This window comes from Hyperolius riggenbachi, chromosome 9, assembly GCF_040937935.1.
Source record: "Hyperolius riggenbachi isolate aHypRig1 chromosome 9, aHypRig1.pri, whole genome shotgun sequence".
NCBI lineage: Eukaryota > Metazoa > Chordata > Amphibia > Anura > Hyperoliidae > Hyperolius > Hyperolius riggenbachi.
In genome coordinates this window covers 47,171,444-47,188,771 of record NC_090654.1, presented here as the reverse complement: position 1 = coordinate 47,188,771, position 17,328 = coordinate 47,171,444, and the positions used below count along the sequence as shown (strand labels likewise).

General features: G+C 47.7%; 1 protein-coding gene across 4 annotated transcripts in view; it reads left to right on the top strand.

Annotated features, from left to right (window-relative positions):
- Positions 1-17,328, top strand: part of LOC137531579 (rab GDP dissociation inhibitor beta-like) — an 87,848-nt gene that overhangs the window by 60,122 nt on the left and 10,398 nt on the right. For all 4 annotated transcript variants that reach the window (XM_068251520.1, XM_068251521.1, XM_068251523.1 and 1 more), the window contains 3 exons: positions 1,882-2,053; positions 5,422-5,566; positions 9,511-9,565. In XM_068251520.1, the coding sequence (XP_068107621.1) occupies positions 1,882-2,053; positions 5,422-5,566; positions 9,511-9,565 (372 nt within the window). The remainder of the gene's footprint in view (positions 1-1,881; positions 2,054-5,421; positions 5,567-9,510; positions 9,566-17,328) is intronic.

The window sequence follows — 17,328 nt, the reverse complement described above, 5'->3', positions numbered from 1 at the left end:
GACTCTAAACTTTATTCCCACTATTTGATTTTATATTTTTCTTATTTTCAAATGTTAAAATGAAGGAAAACTACTGATGATAGAAAGGACCAGTGTGGTTTACATGATAAAACTACTTTTGCTTCTGAATTATTTGTGATATGCATGGCGAGGGGTGTGGTTGGGGTGTGGCAAGAGGTGTGGCAGGGGCATGTCTTAAAGTGTACCTCTTTCTTATCTCAAAAGTTTGGAGTTATGCTCTTGCAGGGGTAGGGAACCTATGGTTCGGGAGCCAGATGTGGCTCTTTTGATGGTTACATGTGGCTCACAGACAAATCAGTAGGGGTTGATTCACTAAGCTACACTGCTCAAGGAGTGCAGCTTAATGTGGCATTGTAAGTACAATTTTCAAAGTAATGCATGCTACTGCTGTAGCATGCACTACCAACTTACTTGTGCTACCCCAAAACGAACAACTGCTCCAGTTGTCCCACCCTGGATCCTGACAGGTCCAGTGACTCCAGTGAACGAGATCCCCACACTTTGATAGGCCCAATTGGCTGCCTGTGGATCCGAGATGAACTTTTACTCATTGCATAATTGTATTCCTTTCCTATTGTTTATAGGGAATTCCTCAAGCCAAATACTCTTTTGTTTTAGTTTTAATACTCTAATTACCTATAAACTAAACAAGCCACGCTCACAGCTTTTCAGAGAGTATTGGCATTTTCAGACAGTAGCAAGAGCTCTTGGGAGCTCAGTCTGGGCAGGAGGAGGGGGAGGTATTACTAGCCAGAGATTTCAGAGGCAGAAGTGAGGAGGGAGGAGGAGGGGAATTAGGTTTTTTTTCATAGGCTGAGTGCTGAAGATGCAGATAAGCTTGCCTGTGTGTAATGTTTACAAACAAAATGGCTGCTGTCATTGTTCACAGGAAGAAATAATCATATTCTATTGAAGCTGTTTGCAGCTAGATTTGCTGTCTAAACTTTAGATAAGATATATAGACAAGTTACCGTACTTGTTATAGTTAGTTTTTAATCTTGGATCCGCTTTAACAGGCAGCCTATTGGGCCAAAGTGCAGGGATCTCGTCCCAGAAACTGAATCAACCCCCAAGTCAGCTAGCTAATTGTACAAGCTGTTAGTCAGCATTTCTCCTGTCTGGCTCTCGGGGAAATTGCTGATGTTGCTGAAACTCAAGAGAAGCTGAAGACGTGTCTGACATTTCCGCTGCCTGGTGGATCAACTTTATACACATCACCATGGCAACAGGGACGTGAGCCCTCTGCTGCGCATGCGCACTGTCCCAGTTTGAAACCTATTGTATGGCTCTAACGGAATTACATTTTAAAATATGTGGCTTTTATGGCTCTCAGACTATAGGGTATTCCCAGTCCCCAGCATTCCCATGTGTCCTGTAACCCTATTCGCAGCTCCCGTCCATTCAATCCAGAGAAAAGAACATCCACCGGGGCAGAACCCCCTGTCTGAACTAAGGGAACTCCTTCCCTACATCTACCAATCATAGCTTTCAAAGAAAGGACAGCAGCCATGCTCCTTTCCTATTGGATAACATTATAACACACCCATAATAAATTGCTATCGCATCATATCTCTTGGTACCCCTACCTTCTTTTTGTCAACAACCCATAATGAATATTGAAGAAGCGGGAGGAACTTCCCAACATGGGTGGGTGTGGCTTTGACTTACATCTGGCAGAATTGTCTATTCACCACGTATAATTTATAGCAGGATTGTTGACCAGATGACATGTTAGTTCTGTGGAACTAAATACAGACATCCTATTTATAGGGCCTGGCTTGCCCTGAGGAGATGTTCTCATGGAGACATTGCATCAGAACCACGCTGCATTTAGTGACACTGGTCTCCTTTGTATTGCAGATCGCTCACTGTAAGCAGCTCATCTGTGACCCCAGCTATGTTCCTGATCAAGTGAAGAAGGTCGGCCGAGTAATCAGAGTCATCTGCATCCTCAGCCATCCAATTAGGAACACCAATGAGTGCACGTCTTGCCAAATCATCATCCCCCAGTCACAGGTCAACAGGAAGTCAGGTCAGAGGCAGCATGTGGCTGCTCTTTTTTTTAATGTTTTTTTCTCACAAATGAGTAGACAGAGTAAATGTAACCCTTTCTAATCCAATTTCTGGATCACATTTCTTCACAGCACTTACTGTGCACATAGGCAAACACAGGGGGGGGGGGGGATTACAGCTGCCCAGAATCCCCCTCAGACCAGGGCCGGTGCAGTGTCTGGGGACAGGCACAAGATGAGACACCAGAATATCTGTAGGTATCCTGCAGCTCACAGCACTGCCCCCTTTCTTTCTCTACTACAGTTGACTTTGGATGGAGCAGCAGCATTTGTCTGTTGAACTTAACTCAGTCAGGTATGAGCACAGCCCTGTGCCCTGCTGTGTGAATGCTTCACTTTTCCCTTCATTACCAATGTCGGCTGTCCTCATTATTATCTGTATCCAAACTGCTCCAAATTGATCCCATTGTCGATCCTGTCAGTCAGAAATTGCATTATGTATACCCAGCATGATGTCCTACCATATTATTATACTGTATTGTGCGAGGCTGAGGGAGACCTTTCAGGAACCCCCCCCCCCCCCCCCTTTTGAAAATCCTGGGTTTGTCCGCATGCAGGGGCCACATGGGTGATCCTGCGAGTGCTCAGTACTGCAGCGGCAGGGAACTAGGGGTCTCTACATCCTCACCCTAGAGCGAAGAGGCAACGAGGGGGGTGGCGCTGGCTACAGCTTGTGTGCTGTACCTCCGATGTTGGGCCTGTGCTGAAAAAAGCCAATATCATACATAGTCTGACATAGGTTTGGAAAGGGTTAATAATAGGTGTAGCTATAAAGAGACATAGCTAGCCTATAGGCTAGCAACTTGTTTTGTAACTGAGTGAGTGGAGGGGTCAGAAGGCTGCCACAGTGGCACAGAAGTGACATCATGCGTCGTTTGGTTGAAGCGATCCACCAGGCTGAGCAATGGGCGAGGCGTCAGGGGGCATTGGGGGCCACTGTACACACGTTACATCAGAGGTCCCCAAACTTTTTCGGTCAAGTGCCGGGTCAACATACTTTAGATTGCCGAGAGGCTGGAACATACATAAGATGATGTTGAAAAACATTACATGGAATCTAGCTATTGATTCCCCCAATCATGCCTGGAGGAGAACTCCCAGCAGCAGCCATTCAGTCATGCGGCGCCCGAAGAACGTCTTTGTGCACCAGACAGTGAAGCATACCCAGGTGACAACCTGCCATCCAGTTGGACAACAGTGTCACCTGATGCAGAATTGGATGCCAGCGAACGACTGTTTGCTGGCTTCTACAGTATGTGGATGGGTGGTGCCAGCACTGCTATTCTATATGCGGGCCGCCAATATTCAAAGGTGCAGTGGGCCGCATCTATAAGTTGTACATTTTATGTTTGGGGAGCCAGTCAAAAAGCCTCGGCGGGCCGCATTCGGCCCACGGGCCTTAGTTTGAGGACTACTGCGTTAGATCATTATCGCCTGCCTTAGCAGAGTTTCCTCTAGCATGTGTACGAAGCTTGAGGCATTGAGTGCCAGGATGCACCACACAGGGTATTATGTCAAGAGGTGTTGCCTGAGTTTGTTACATTAGATAACTCTCACATTCATACAGGTGTCTGTCCCCCCTAACAGGGGGGAAGTCTTAAGGGGCCCATACACTTAACCATTTTCCCGCCGATATACAGCAAATTCAATCACTGTGATCAAATCTGCTGTGAAATTGTTGCGCAAACGCTGACCGAACGATCGGTTTCCGTCCAAAATCGATTGTTCCTGTCAATCCGTCCGTGTGGCTATCTGGCCGTGTGGCCCGCTATCCCTTCTCTGCTAGGTTCCGGCTGGCTTCACTTCTTCCTGTCTGGACAGGAAGTGTAAACAGTAGAGCGCCCTCTACTGTTTAAACTTCCCCGGACAGGAAGTTCAGTGAAGCTGCAGCCCTGGAGCCCAGAGCGGAGAAATAGACAGCAGAGACCGGGGGACTCGTGCCGGCCAGATCAGGTAATGTATGCAAGGGGGGGCGGCGGCGGCGGCGGCGGCAGCTTCACAGATTGTGATCGGTTTCATGCTGAAATCGATTCACAATCTGTTTGCAGTAAAGGCAGCCATACGATCTCTCTCTGATAAGATTTAATCAGAGAGGCTGAGAGGGATCTCTGTTGGTCAAATCTGATGGCAAATCGACCAGTGTATGGCCACCTTTATAGTTTCACAGGCAGCATAAAAGACAGCTGTATCATGGTCCTCCAGCTAGATAGGACCTGAAGATAGAAAAACAAACAACAACTAAGTAGCAGGACAAATATCACTTCTGGGTTGGCAAGACTTTCCTGTTATATATGTTTCAGAAAGGTCATTCAGATTTTTATCAATACATTTTTTTTAAAGCAAACCTGAATTGAAAATAAACTTATGACATAATGAATTGTATGTGTAGTAAAGCTAAGAATTAGAACAATAGTAGCAAAGAAAAGAGTCTCATATTGTTTTCCAGTACAGGAAGAGTACAGCTTCTCTGAGCTATTGCCCCCAATTTGGGTCCAATACAGTTTACTTTTCTGGAGAACTTAAACAGTCAAGAAACAGTCAAGAAACAGCTTGAGAAAAGGTTTTACCGTAGGAAAGTTCAAAGGTTAATTAGCTCTGCTCTGTTGTATAGCTTAAAAGACAGAGGGCCATATCAATTCCCTTTTTCACCTGCGTTATCTCCTAGGAGATACATTTTCATCCTCTCATTGCTTAAAAAGCACTATCAAATTTATTTTCAGTATTTTCTTGCTTGCTGGTGGCTTTAAAGACATTTTATGACAAGTTATGAAATATCCTGTAGGAGAATACTCAGGGGAAAAAGTGAATTGCATATACGCCAGAGTGTGGTTTATAAACTGCAAATATGACAGAATGATGCAATGTTATAAAAAAAAAATACATAACTGAAAATAAAATATGTGACTTATTTCTTCACTACTAATGTTCTATTTACTATCCGTACTAAACATACAATTCATTATGTAATTTTGTTTTACGCTTTAACATGAGCAGAGTTTTCTTTTAAGTCACTCTCCTGCTTTGTTAGAAGCCTGGAGTTCTCGTCACCTAAGTCATCATATCACTGTGTTTGAGTTGTTACCATGGAGACTGCTAATTGTTAATTTTAAAGTACGAGGCTGTGCCCTACCCTCACTGCCTGTCAAATTAAATAGACATGTTGAAATGAAGACTAAAAATAATAATTGCTACATCCATAAGCCTGTGAAGCTGTATCCAGTGACTCTGGCACAGAACAGTCAGCCTGTCCTCTCTGGGATGTAGATGGGTATTATATATAGCTGGGAGTGATTTTTAACTGCAATCTGTCATATCTCTCTCTGCACAGATATCTACGTGTGCATGGTTTCTTGTTCGCACTGTGTGGCATCAGATGGGAAGTACGTGGCTATAATTAGCACAACCGTGGAAACTGAGAATCCTGAGAGTGAGATCCAGCCGGCTCTAGAACTCCTGGAACCTGTTGATCAGAAGTAAGCGGAACCCAAGTGGAGGGGGTGCTGCTTCTGGTGGGAAGGACAATTAGGTTGAACTGCCAAACGAGCACATTTCACAAAATGGGTCAATGGGTTGACAAAGGGTTGACAATGCCCCTTCAGCTGCTGTTGTTCGTCAGCACACACACACAAGTTAATTAGCTCAACCCAAAAATTGACCCTAGACTATGATGGACCTATGACTATGGTAGGTATTCGATTGTGCGCCCCCTGAGGGATAGACTATATATACTCTGTAAAGCGCTGCAGTAGATGTCAGCACTATAAAATACTAAATAATAACAACACTAAAGAGGTGACTGGGCCTCAATACATACTCACGGAACGAAAGCAATAATCATGTTGGGGCAAATAAAGGCAAACCCCGCAACTGTCCCGCTTTTGGAGGGACAGTCCCTCTTTAAGAACCCTGTCCCTCTGTCCCGCTTTCTTCCTTATTTGTTAATTTTTCAAGACTAATGTACAGTTCTGTGTTAATATATGTATTTTTCTACTAAAATTAAATTCATATATTTCTTACTTTCAAATGGTAAAATTAAGATAAATTAATTTTTTTAAATAGACTATTGGGGTTTGAATGATAAAACTACAGATTTGACTCTGAATTATTTTGTGGGCATGACAAGGGGTGTGGTAGGATGTGGTTAGAGGTGTGACAGGAGCGTGTGTTAAAGTGTCCCTCTTTCTTATCTCAAAAAGTTGAGAGGTATGAATAAAGGTACCATAAGGGTTCTTTCATATGAGCAGCTGAAGGCAGTGAATTCAACACCTGCAGCTGCTCTCATCATGTACCGGCCAGGCACCTCGGTTCCAGCGATGGACAGGCAGCGCCGGCCCCTATGTAGTCACATTTGAGAGCGCCCACAGCTGTGCTCAGACATGACATGACGCAGTCCTCTGCCGCATAATAATAATAATCCTAACATTTGTATGGCGCTTTTCTCCTGTTGGACCCAAAGCGCTCAAGAGCGGCAGCCACTGGGACACGCTCAATAGGCCACCCTGCAGTATTAGGAAGTCTTGCCTTGAACTCCTTACTCAATAGGTACTGACCCTAGCGAGGGTTCGAACCTTGGTCACCCATGCCAAAGGCAGAGCCGTTAACCAGTGCACTATCCAGCCACTCATAATAACACCACCACCACAAATGCTGCCATTTGGCTGCATGTTGCAGCCGTTTCTTGGCTTCACCCTGCACCGATATGGCCCGTGCCAATAATAAAAGGATTCTTTCCTGAGATCCGAAAATTATTTGAAAAGGTTCCTTCAGGGTAAAAAGTTTGAGATTAGCTGGCCTAGTCTCTCCTCTCACACCAGTCTCTCCCCCCCACCGCGACTCCACACAAATATGTGCACTCGGCAGCACACACCAGGAATGACTAGATCAGACTGGTCCAATCAGGACAGCCTAGTCCCTCATGGAGTATTCTGCCAAACAGGGCCGTGCAGAGGATCCATAAGTGGGGGGTGCTCACATTTAAAAAATGGGCCCTATTTCAATCATGATGAATTGAGTAGTGATGATCGTAATCTGCTACGATTGCGTAAAATTGTATATATGTATATATATGTATATCACATGCTCATCCAATATTACTAATAATAGGTAGCGAATTATTGCCCAGTGTTTCCTTTGCAAGCTGGCATTGAGCAATGTCCCCATGCGTAATTTTTGCCCTATAGAGATGGCAGAACATATGGCTTTTATCTTCCTTTGCTTTCGGAATATGTCGTAATCGCAATACGATGTCTACTCTGGAATCGTGTTTAAAGTCAGGGCCTCCTCCCAGTCCGACTCCCACATCATTCCCCTACATTGCACCGGTGCACCCCTCTGCTGGCTTAATAGAGACTGTCTCGACACCACAGTCACACTCACAGTGAAAGAAGCGCACCAATGGAGTCATCAGGGTCGCACAATCAGACTTAGTCAGATCTGTCTATCACTCCTACTCTTCACGCCAGGTTAGTCTCTTCCTCTGGCAGCCGTTTCTCTGCTGGTATGTCACATCACATTGGTGTGACACAGTTGCCATGGAGGTGCACTGTGGAGCCGCGGCAATACCAGAAAGTTACGACCAGGTTTCTGTGGCTCCATCCCTGGCCTGCAGATCTGTCACCGGCGTATGGCCGCCGGCAAGTAAATGCGTTTTTTCACACACTGACTCCAGGCAGACACTATATGTAGGAAGTCCGGAGGAAGGGACCACTCCAGGCAAGAAAACCTGTGGGGCCCACCCACCCACACACCCTTTGAGGGGTTACTGGGTTCTGCCAAAAGGGTAGGGGAAAGAGATCACTGGATGCGGCTGGGAGGGTGGGGGATAGAGGTCACTGGGTGCTGTTGTGGGTGAGGAGAGGTTACTGGATGCTCCTGGGGAAGGGGTGAGGTCACAGGGTTCTGCCGGGGTTGAGGGGTAGAGGCCACAAAGTGCTGCGGGGGAGGGGGAGGTGTAGAGTGGTCACTGGATGCTACTGGTGGTTGGTGGTGGTTGGGGGAGAGATCATTTGGTGCTGCTGGCAAAAAGAGGGGGAAGGTCACAGGGTGCTGCCGTGGGGTGGTAATGAGTCTACTGAGTGTGGCTGGGAGGGAAAGGTCACAGGGTGCTGTCAAGGAGTGTGGGGGAGAGGTCACTGAGTACTGCTGGGGGGGAGAGCTCACTGCGGGGGGGTTGTCACTGGGTGCTGTCGAGGGGTGGGGAAAAAGTCACTGGATACTGCCATGGTGGTGGGAGGGGGGGGGGGGGATAGAGACCACTTGGTGCTACTGGGGAACAGGTGGGGATGGTCACAGGGTGCTGGCATGGGGTGGGGGAGAGTCTACTGAGTGCTGCTGGGGAGGGGGGAAGGTCAGATGGTGCTGTCAGGGGGTATGGGGGATGGTGCTGATGGGGGGGGCAGAGGTCACTCAGTGCTGCTAGGGAAAATGTGGGGAAGGTCACAGGGTGCTGGTGGGGTAGTGGCTACTGAGTGCTGTTTGAGAAAGAGCTGGTGCTGTTAGGGAAAGAAGAGGTCACAGAGTGCTGCTGGCGGTCTCTGGGAGCTTTCAGGAAGACCCCCATTTTACCTGCCCTGGCTGCCTTAACGCATCTCCAGTAATCCCTTTCTGGGGTTCCGGTGCACTCCTTAGAGTGGGCGGAGCTTGCGGGAGGTGGAGCCTAGGATACACGGAGGTGAGAATGTTGTGGCATGGGGGCGGGGCTTCAGCCATGACTGTTCGGCAATCGGCAGCATGGTCCCTGGAGATCAAAGAGCCCTCTTGCCACCACCGCTGCTTCCTCTATGCTGGGTACTTCAAGAGGAACCAGAACATCTGCTGACCCAGAGAGAAGGGGCAGGACGGCATGCAGAGATTGTAAGCAACTCCAGGCAGGCTTCAGCTCACACTGGAAGAGTTCCAAGCAGCAGAGCCTCGCTGAAAACTGTAGCATGTAACAAGGCTCTGCTCAGTCTGCTGCCCAGAGCTCTCTCACCATGTGTGTACCGAAGCCTGCCTGGAGCTGCTCCCTTCTGCATGCCCTCCTGCTTCTTCTCTGCCTGCCGTCCCGGCCCTTCTCAGCATGCTGTCCTTGTCCTGTATGCTCATGTAGATTAAACGGCCCCTGAGGCCACATTAATGATACGTACAAAAGGGGGGGGGGGTGCTTGAGCACCCAGAGCACCCCCCTGTGCACGTGCCTGCTGCCAAACATGGGCAATGAATCAACCCCTCCAGTCTACTGAAGTCTCCTGGGAGTCCTTGCTTCATCAAAGTGGCCATGATGTCATATGTCTTTCCGGCTGCTTGAGATATTATAGCTTGAATAATTTTATGGATTCATTTACTACTAATCCACCCTGAGCATCCTTGTAAATGTATACATCACATATATTATTTAACAGGAACTCGTAAGAATTCAAGCCTATTTTTCCTCTTTCAGATTCATTGCCATCAGTGACCAGTACGTTCCAAAGCATGATGGGATGAAAAACCAGGTGAGGTGCTTACTGCACAAATTTAGAGACGTTGACCTTATCCGTAGGCTTAATTTATGCCTATTCCTTGCTGTCCTAATTTGAGATAAGATAGGCTCCACGTCTTTTAACCACTTAAGTACCAGCGGTCTCTGCCCCCTTAAGGACCAGAGACCGCTAGTACCAGAAACAGCGGAATATCGCCGAATACCGACGAATCGCCGCACATACCCGCTGCAATCGCTGTCATGGACACACGTTGGGAACCTGGGCCACCCACTCTGCCGTCTCTATGACGGCAGAGTTCCTGTGAGCCGGTCAGGAGCCGCTTTCATTGGCTCCTGACCCGGCCTATCAATGTTAGCCAATGGTAGCCACTTATGTTGATAGACAGGGTCAGGAGCCAATGAAATCGGCTCCTGACCCATTCACAGGGCTCTGCCATTATAGAGACTGTGAGTGAGTTGCTGCGGGGAGACAGCGGCGAGATCGTCGGGCGAGAACATGCGGCATCGATGGATTGAAATCTATGCCCTGGCAGCCAGGTAGCCATCAAAACAGGGCGTAGATTTCAATCAGTAAGGTCCTTAAGTAGTTAAGCCTCGTACAGATGTCTGACTTAAGTCGGCTGAGGCGGTGCGATAACAACCACTTCAGCCGACAATCTGGTGTGTGTACAGCACCCTACACCTAATCCTCGAGCAATCTGCCGGCCAGATCTACCGAACTACAGCGACGCTTATCCCCCCCCACTGATCTCATTGTTTGCCCCCCTCCCGCCACGTGACGTCACATATGCGTCACTCATCGTCCCTCTGCCAAGAGTCGTCAACTCCACAGCTGACAGTGTGTGCTGCCCGGCCCACCAATGTCACCCGAGGGCAGGGCCGGATTTGTACTCTTTACCGCCCTAGGCCACTATCACCAGCCGCCCCCCTTCAGTATAGGCAGTCAGATCCCTCCCTCCCTCCAGTATAGGTAGCCAAATGACCGCTCCCCCTTCCCTCTAGTATAGGTAGCCCGATGACCCCCCCAGTATAGATAGCCAGATGACTCCTCCCCCCTTTCCCTCCAGTATAGGTAGCCAGATGACTTCCTTAATCCCTCCTTTTCCCATCCCCCACCTTTCAGTGTCAGTAGCCAGCTCGCCTTCACACCACAGCAGCCATCTGTGTCCCTCATTTCTCAGCTCCTCTCCAGTGTACAAGTCCATCACCGCTGGCCACAATGAAAACGTGCATAGAGAGCAAGGGGGCTGCTGCACAGGCAGCTCACCTGATCTCCCTGCCTTGCAGCATTTGCAAGCTTGCAAATGCTGCACCAGTTTAGCCTGCTGCTTTGGTGCCCTTCCTCCTGTGTTGCCCTAGGCCATGGCCTAGGTGGCCTTGGCTTAAATCCGGCCCTGCCCAAGGGGATGGGCAACCTGCGTTAGGTATGTGTACGAGCCCTAAGTCCAACATTAAACCTTTTATAAAAGTGGGAGTAATCTAAAGAAATTGGGCTGAACTAATGAAATACAATCAAAATAATAGTAAGGCTGCATTAGGATTAGCCTTAATGTATGTAAACACTTAAAGAGGCCCTGTAGTGACATATAGTAGAATGCAGTAAATTATTCAGGATACCCACTTTTACAGTAATTATCCTGGTTTCAGCATCAAAAACAGCTGCAAAATGCTTTTCTGTACGCAGGGCTGGATTTACCATATGGCATTGTAGGCACGTGTCTACAGGCGCCTGATGATGACTCCCCTCCCCGAGCGCCTTCCTCCCTCCTTTCCTATGCAGAGTCTTGATGAGAGTGTAAATTAGAGGTTAGTCACCCTGGCTGAAGTTTAGGTTGCCAGGACATCTGTGCCTATAGGCTCCCATGAGGTAAATCCGGGCCTGCCTGCATGTCAAATGCTACACCGCCTGCAGCTAGTATAGAATGCTACTATAAGACTGTTAACAAGCCAACCCTGCCATTTCCTCATAACACTGATCCTTTGCTCACTACACCGGCTACCCATAAAATGGAGAATACTTTTGAAAATTGGCATGCAAACCAGGGCCGATTCTCCCATTAAGCAAAGTGAAACACTTGCATCAAGCGCAGTGATTACAGGGGTGGTAGGTTTGTACTGTGTGTTTACCCTTACAGCATGCAGTCAGAGTAGGAGGAGAGCGAGGTGAAGAGGTCTTCATTGGGGAAAAGCAGCTTGTTGTGCTGTGTGAGGAGTCTGACAGTAAGTGAGAAGGTGAGAGGCAGGAGAACAGCAGCAGAGCTGCTCAAATCCGGATCCAGGAGACATCCGGATAGTTCTATCCGGATATCTCCCAGTTACCTGTGCGAGGTGGGCGGGGGGGTCAGTCTTACCTGTCTGACGTCTTCTTCAGCCCATCCCTCGGCACCTCCCACGATGCGGTCCAAGCAGCGGTCACGTGATTATAAACACTTCCTCCTTCCGGGTTGAAGGAGGAAGTGTTTGTAATCACATGACGCGTGTGGAGCGCATCGTGGGAGGCGCAGAGGGATGGACGAAGAAGACGTCAGACAGGTAAGATTGACCCCACCCCGTCCACCCTGCACAGGTTTACTGGGAGATATCATATCTGGATAGCAACTATCCGGGTATCTCCCGGTTCCGGATTTGAGCAGCTCTAAACAGCAGTGTTTAATTTGACTTGCACAGCAGAATGGGGAAGTTGGCACTACTGTCCTGACCAAGGAGGAATGGTGGACGGCCAACTGGCTGAGGGTGTTTGTTTGTCACAGACTCGCAGCAGTTTGTTTGTTACAGACTCGCAGCCAGCCAGCCAGCGTGTTGTGCTGCAGCATGTCATGTCTCAAGCTGATGCATATGTTCCCTTTCTTACTGAGAACATTAAATGAAGTAGAGTAAATTGTTGGGTGCTGTGTGATCACTCCAAATCGGGATGGGGGGGGGGGGAAGGGGGGGGCATCCTCATAAGTTTGTCTCGAGCAGCAAAAAGTCTAGAACTGTCCCTGATGCTAACATTCAAATCCCTACACGACCTAGGCCCTGTTACAACTGCATCACACCTCCCACAACCTCAGATAAAAAGGATAACTTAACCACCCCCAGTGTCCAACTAAAAACCCTTGGAACCAGAGCTTTCTGTCATGCTGCCCCTACCCTGTGGAATGCCTTGCCAAGCTTAATCAAGACAGCTCCAACCCTGGACACATTTAAATCAGAACTGAAAAGCCACCTATTTAGTCTGGCAGTGGCACTTATGATCACATACCTTTTCCCCTGCACATATTACTATGTTCTAATCTTAGACAAACTTATGAGCTTTGGATCTTACGGGAGAAAAGCGCTTTACAAATGTTTTCGTTGTTGTTGTTGTTCTGCACAGCCATTAATTACTATATAGTAGCCGATCACCTACTAGCCACATTGGGCACCCAAGTCACTGATTGGGTGCCCGATTAAAGATAATTAACGCAGGCTGATTACAGCGCCCAATTGAACTGATCTGCCCTGGTATTGTTGGTTTCCTCTGCTGCGATATGTCTTCCCACAATGGGATAAATTCATAAAAGGCTGTGCGGGAAAAAAATCTTGGAGGGAAAATACCGCATTCAGTATTGTAGACTTTTGTGTGCTAATTCATAAAAATGTTTACATTTGCGATAGAAGTTCGGGGATTTCCTGAACTAGGCTGGTGGCAACAGGAGAAGCTGTCGAGTTGATACATTTTCTCTGTGCAGAGACAGAGTTACAATAAAAGAGGCATCCCCAACTTCCCTTTAGATGTGCAATTTTTGTTATACTGCTTCTCTTTGCCATGAATCTGCACTGAATCTGTCTATTAGTCTTTCTAAACAATTTATTTAATTGCCACTGCTTAGAAGAACTTGTTACACATGCAGGCTTTCTGATGTAAAAATCATATGAAAACAGTACACAAGAGGTTAAACACAGCCTGGGGTATTCTGGGAAGCCTTGTTTGTTATGTTCTCAACGCTGCTGCCCGGGAGATCTTTCTCCATTACCTTTGCTCTTATCCGCACCCTTATCACCTCTTCAAAGCAGGCGGTATTCTCCATCCCAATACTGCCTGCTCTAATCTTTATGAATTGGAGGTGTTCAGCGCACAAGGCGGTAATTTACCTCACTGCTCGGGAATGTCAGCTTTTCATGCGGTAACAGCTTTTATGAATTGACATTTTGCTAAGTGCTCGGTAAAGTCAGCTGTTTTCAGAATTACCGCATGCGGTAATGCTTTAAAGGGGCGCTATGGCGAAAAATTGTAAATTTCAAAATATGTGCAAACATAGACAAAGAAGAAGTAAGTTTTTTTTCCAGAGTAAAATGAGCCATAAATTACTTTTCTCCTATGTTGTTGTCACTTACAGCAGGTAGTAGATATCTGACAGAAGCGACAGGTTTTGGACTAGTTCATCTCTTCATAGGGGATTAGCAGCAAGGCTTTTATTCTTTATAAAGATATTCCCCCAAAAGCATTTAAACAATGATGCTGGCCAGCTTCCCTACACAGTTTTTTGGCAGTTGGACAGAGTAACTGCCATTCACTAAGTGCTTTTGAAAATAAATAAATCCCTGAGAATCCCCCCATAAAGAGATGGACTAGTCCAAAACCTGTTGCTTCTGTCAGATTTCTACTACCTACTGTAAGTGACAGCAACATAGGAGAAAAGTAATGTATGGCTCATTTTACTCTGGAAAAAACGTACTTCTTATTTGTTTATGTTTGCACATATTTAAAATTTTACAATATTTTGCCATAGTGCCCCTTTAATGTCCGTTTTTTCATGAGGAAAGTTGAAAGAAAGTTCCAACAATGAAGTGCTGATCCTCCCCCTCCTCCCTTTCCCATAGAGAACAACACTCAGGATGTCTGGATAGCGATCCTTCCAGACCAGAACTGCTGCCAATACAATCTTTACGGATTGCCTCAGGCTACAAATCTCTGTTGTGTGCACTAGGCTGTGTACACACAGGAGGAGTGCCTGGAGGGCCTGTGCTGATCAGAGTGCTGAGGCTGGGCTGTGATCGCTACACTCGCACACCTCAGTCTGGTGTGACCAGCGAGAGGCCTCCTGTAAGTGGGCTATTAGCTATGCATGCTTTGCTGAGAGGCGCTGGCACAGATTAACACACTGCCTTGGCAAACTCTCAGCTGCCAAGAGACAACTTGTACTTGTTTGCTAACCTTGCCACTGCTTGCAAAGTCATCCTGGTTCAAAGTGCCAATAAAGATGTCTTTATCATGTATATTAGCTTTTATTCAATTCTGAGGAAACTAATCTGAATCTTGAGTATCCCTTTGGGTTGTTCTGGTGTTTCCATGGTTTGTTCCTTCTCAGGTCTCTGCTGCATCCCTTCCAATCTCCCTCTCTCCAGCTAATGCAGGCCTGGCCATATGCTCTTTGAGTTTCCGCTCTGATCGAATCTGCTGGAAATCTATACTGCAATGAGCCGCATCGATACTAATTTTGATCAATTTGCGTAAAAAATCAGCTGAAGTTATGACTGGTCCAGACAGAAAATTCCGGTCAACTGGGCGTGGTGGGGAGAGGTGGTAGATCGATGGCCCATAGCGTTGCACTCGGAGCCGGGACAAGGTCCTCCAGCACCCAAGGCTGAGACACCAAAGTGCGCCCCTCCATCCCTCCCACCCCAGCTGTCACACATTGATTGCTATTAAGGTGGCCACACACGATACAATTTTTTAAATATCTGTTCAATTCAAGAATTGCAATCAATTTTTCTGACTGATTGTAATATTTCAAAAATATGACCAATGTACCACACACCTATGTTCAATTTTTCCCAATTATGATAAAAATGATTGGAAACTTGCTAGGTTGTGTATATTAATAAATTGACAATCTAACACACACCATAAAAACTTTAGAAAAATGTAAGAAAAATTTACGGCATTTCAGATTGATAAAAATCGGATGTAAAAAAAGTAGCGATGGGACGACGAATCCGGCGAATCCACGAATCCCTCGAATATTGGGAAATATTCGAGATTCCTGAATTCGAATCCCGACGCCATTTTTCATTACCCGAATCCGCCGAATCCCGACGCTGCATCGCCTCGCATCCGCCGCTTCCCCCGCTCGCACTGTCCGTCTCCGACCCCCTCCGACCCCCGCGCCTCCTCCGCTCGCCCCCCCCCCCCCGCCCGCATAGTTAGTGACAACTCACCTATCCAGAGCGGAGCGCAGAGCGGCAGACCTCTCGCTGACTTCCTGGTTCCCCCTAGTGACCGGCTTTTACAATGACGTCATCAGTAAAAGCCGGTCTGGCCACTAGAGGGAACAGGGAAGTAACGAAGAGGTCTGCCGCTCTGCGCTCCACGGAAAAGGTGAGTAGATACTTATTTATGCAGGGGGGGGGGTGAGCGGAGGAGGCACGGGGGACGGAGGAGGCCGTGGGGGGGGGGGGGGGGTTGGGGGTGAGCGGAGGCACGGGGGGGCTACCTACATAAAGGCCCCTATACCTACCTACCCACCCACCCACCTACCTACCTAAAGGCCCCTATACCTACCTACCCACCTAAAGGCCCCTATACCTACCTACAGGCCCCTATACCTACCTACTTACCTAAAGGCCCCTATACCTACCTACCTACATAAAGGCCCCTATACCAACCTACCCACCTACCTACCTAAAGGCCCCTATACCTACCTACCTACCTACCTATACTTAAGGCCCTATACCCTGCTACCTATACTGAAAGTCCCTTTACCTACCTACCTAAAGCCCCCTATACCTACCTACCTACCTACCTAAAGGCCCCTATACCTACCTACCCACCTACCTAAAGGCCCCTATACCTACCTACCCACCTACCTACCTAAAGGCCCCTATACCTACCTACCTACCTACAGGCCCCTATACCTACCTACTTACCTAAAGGCCCCTATACCTACCTACCTACATAAAGGCCCCTATACCTACCTAAAGGCCCCTATACCTACCTACCTACCTAAAGGCCCCTATACCAACCTACCCACCTACCTAAAGGCCCCTATACCTACCTACCTACCTACAGGCCCCTATACCTACCTACTTACCTAAAGGCCCTTATACCTACCTACCTACATAAAGGCCCCTATACCTACCTAAAGGCCCCTATACCTACCTACCTACCTAAAGGCCCCTATACCTACTTACCTACCTAAAGGCCACTATACCAACCTACCCACCTACCTACCTAAAGGCCCCTATACCTACCTACCTATACTTAAGGCCCTATACCCTGCTACCTATACTGAAGGTCCCTTTACCTACCTACCTAAAGCCCCCTATACCTACCTACCTACCTAAAGGCCCCTATACCTACCCACCTACCTAAAGGCCCCTATACCTACCTACCCAAAGGCCCCTATACCTACCTACCTACAGGCCCCTATACCTACCTACTTACCTAAAGGCCCCCATACCTACCTACCTACATAAAGGCCCCTATACCTACCTAAAGGCCCCTATACCTACCTACCTACCTAAAGGCCCCTATACCAACCTACCCACCTACAGGCCCCTATACCTACCTACCTACAGGCCCCTATACCTACCTACTTACCTAAAGGCCCTTATACCTACCTACCTACATAAAGGCCCCTATACCTACCTAAAGGCCCCTATACCTACCTACCTAAGGCCCCTATGCCTACCTACCTACCTATACTTAAGGCCCTATACCCTGCTACCTATACTGAAGGTCCCTTTACCTACCTACCTAAAGCCCCCTATACCTACCTACCTGTGAGAATCCGCTCAGCTGCCTGCGCAGGC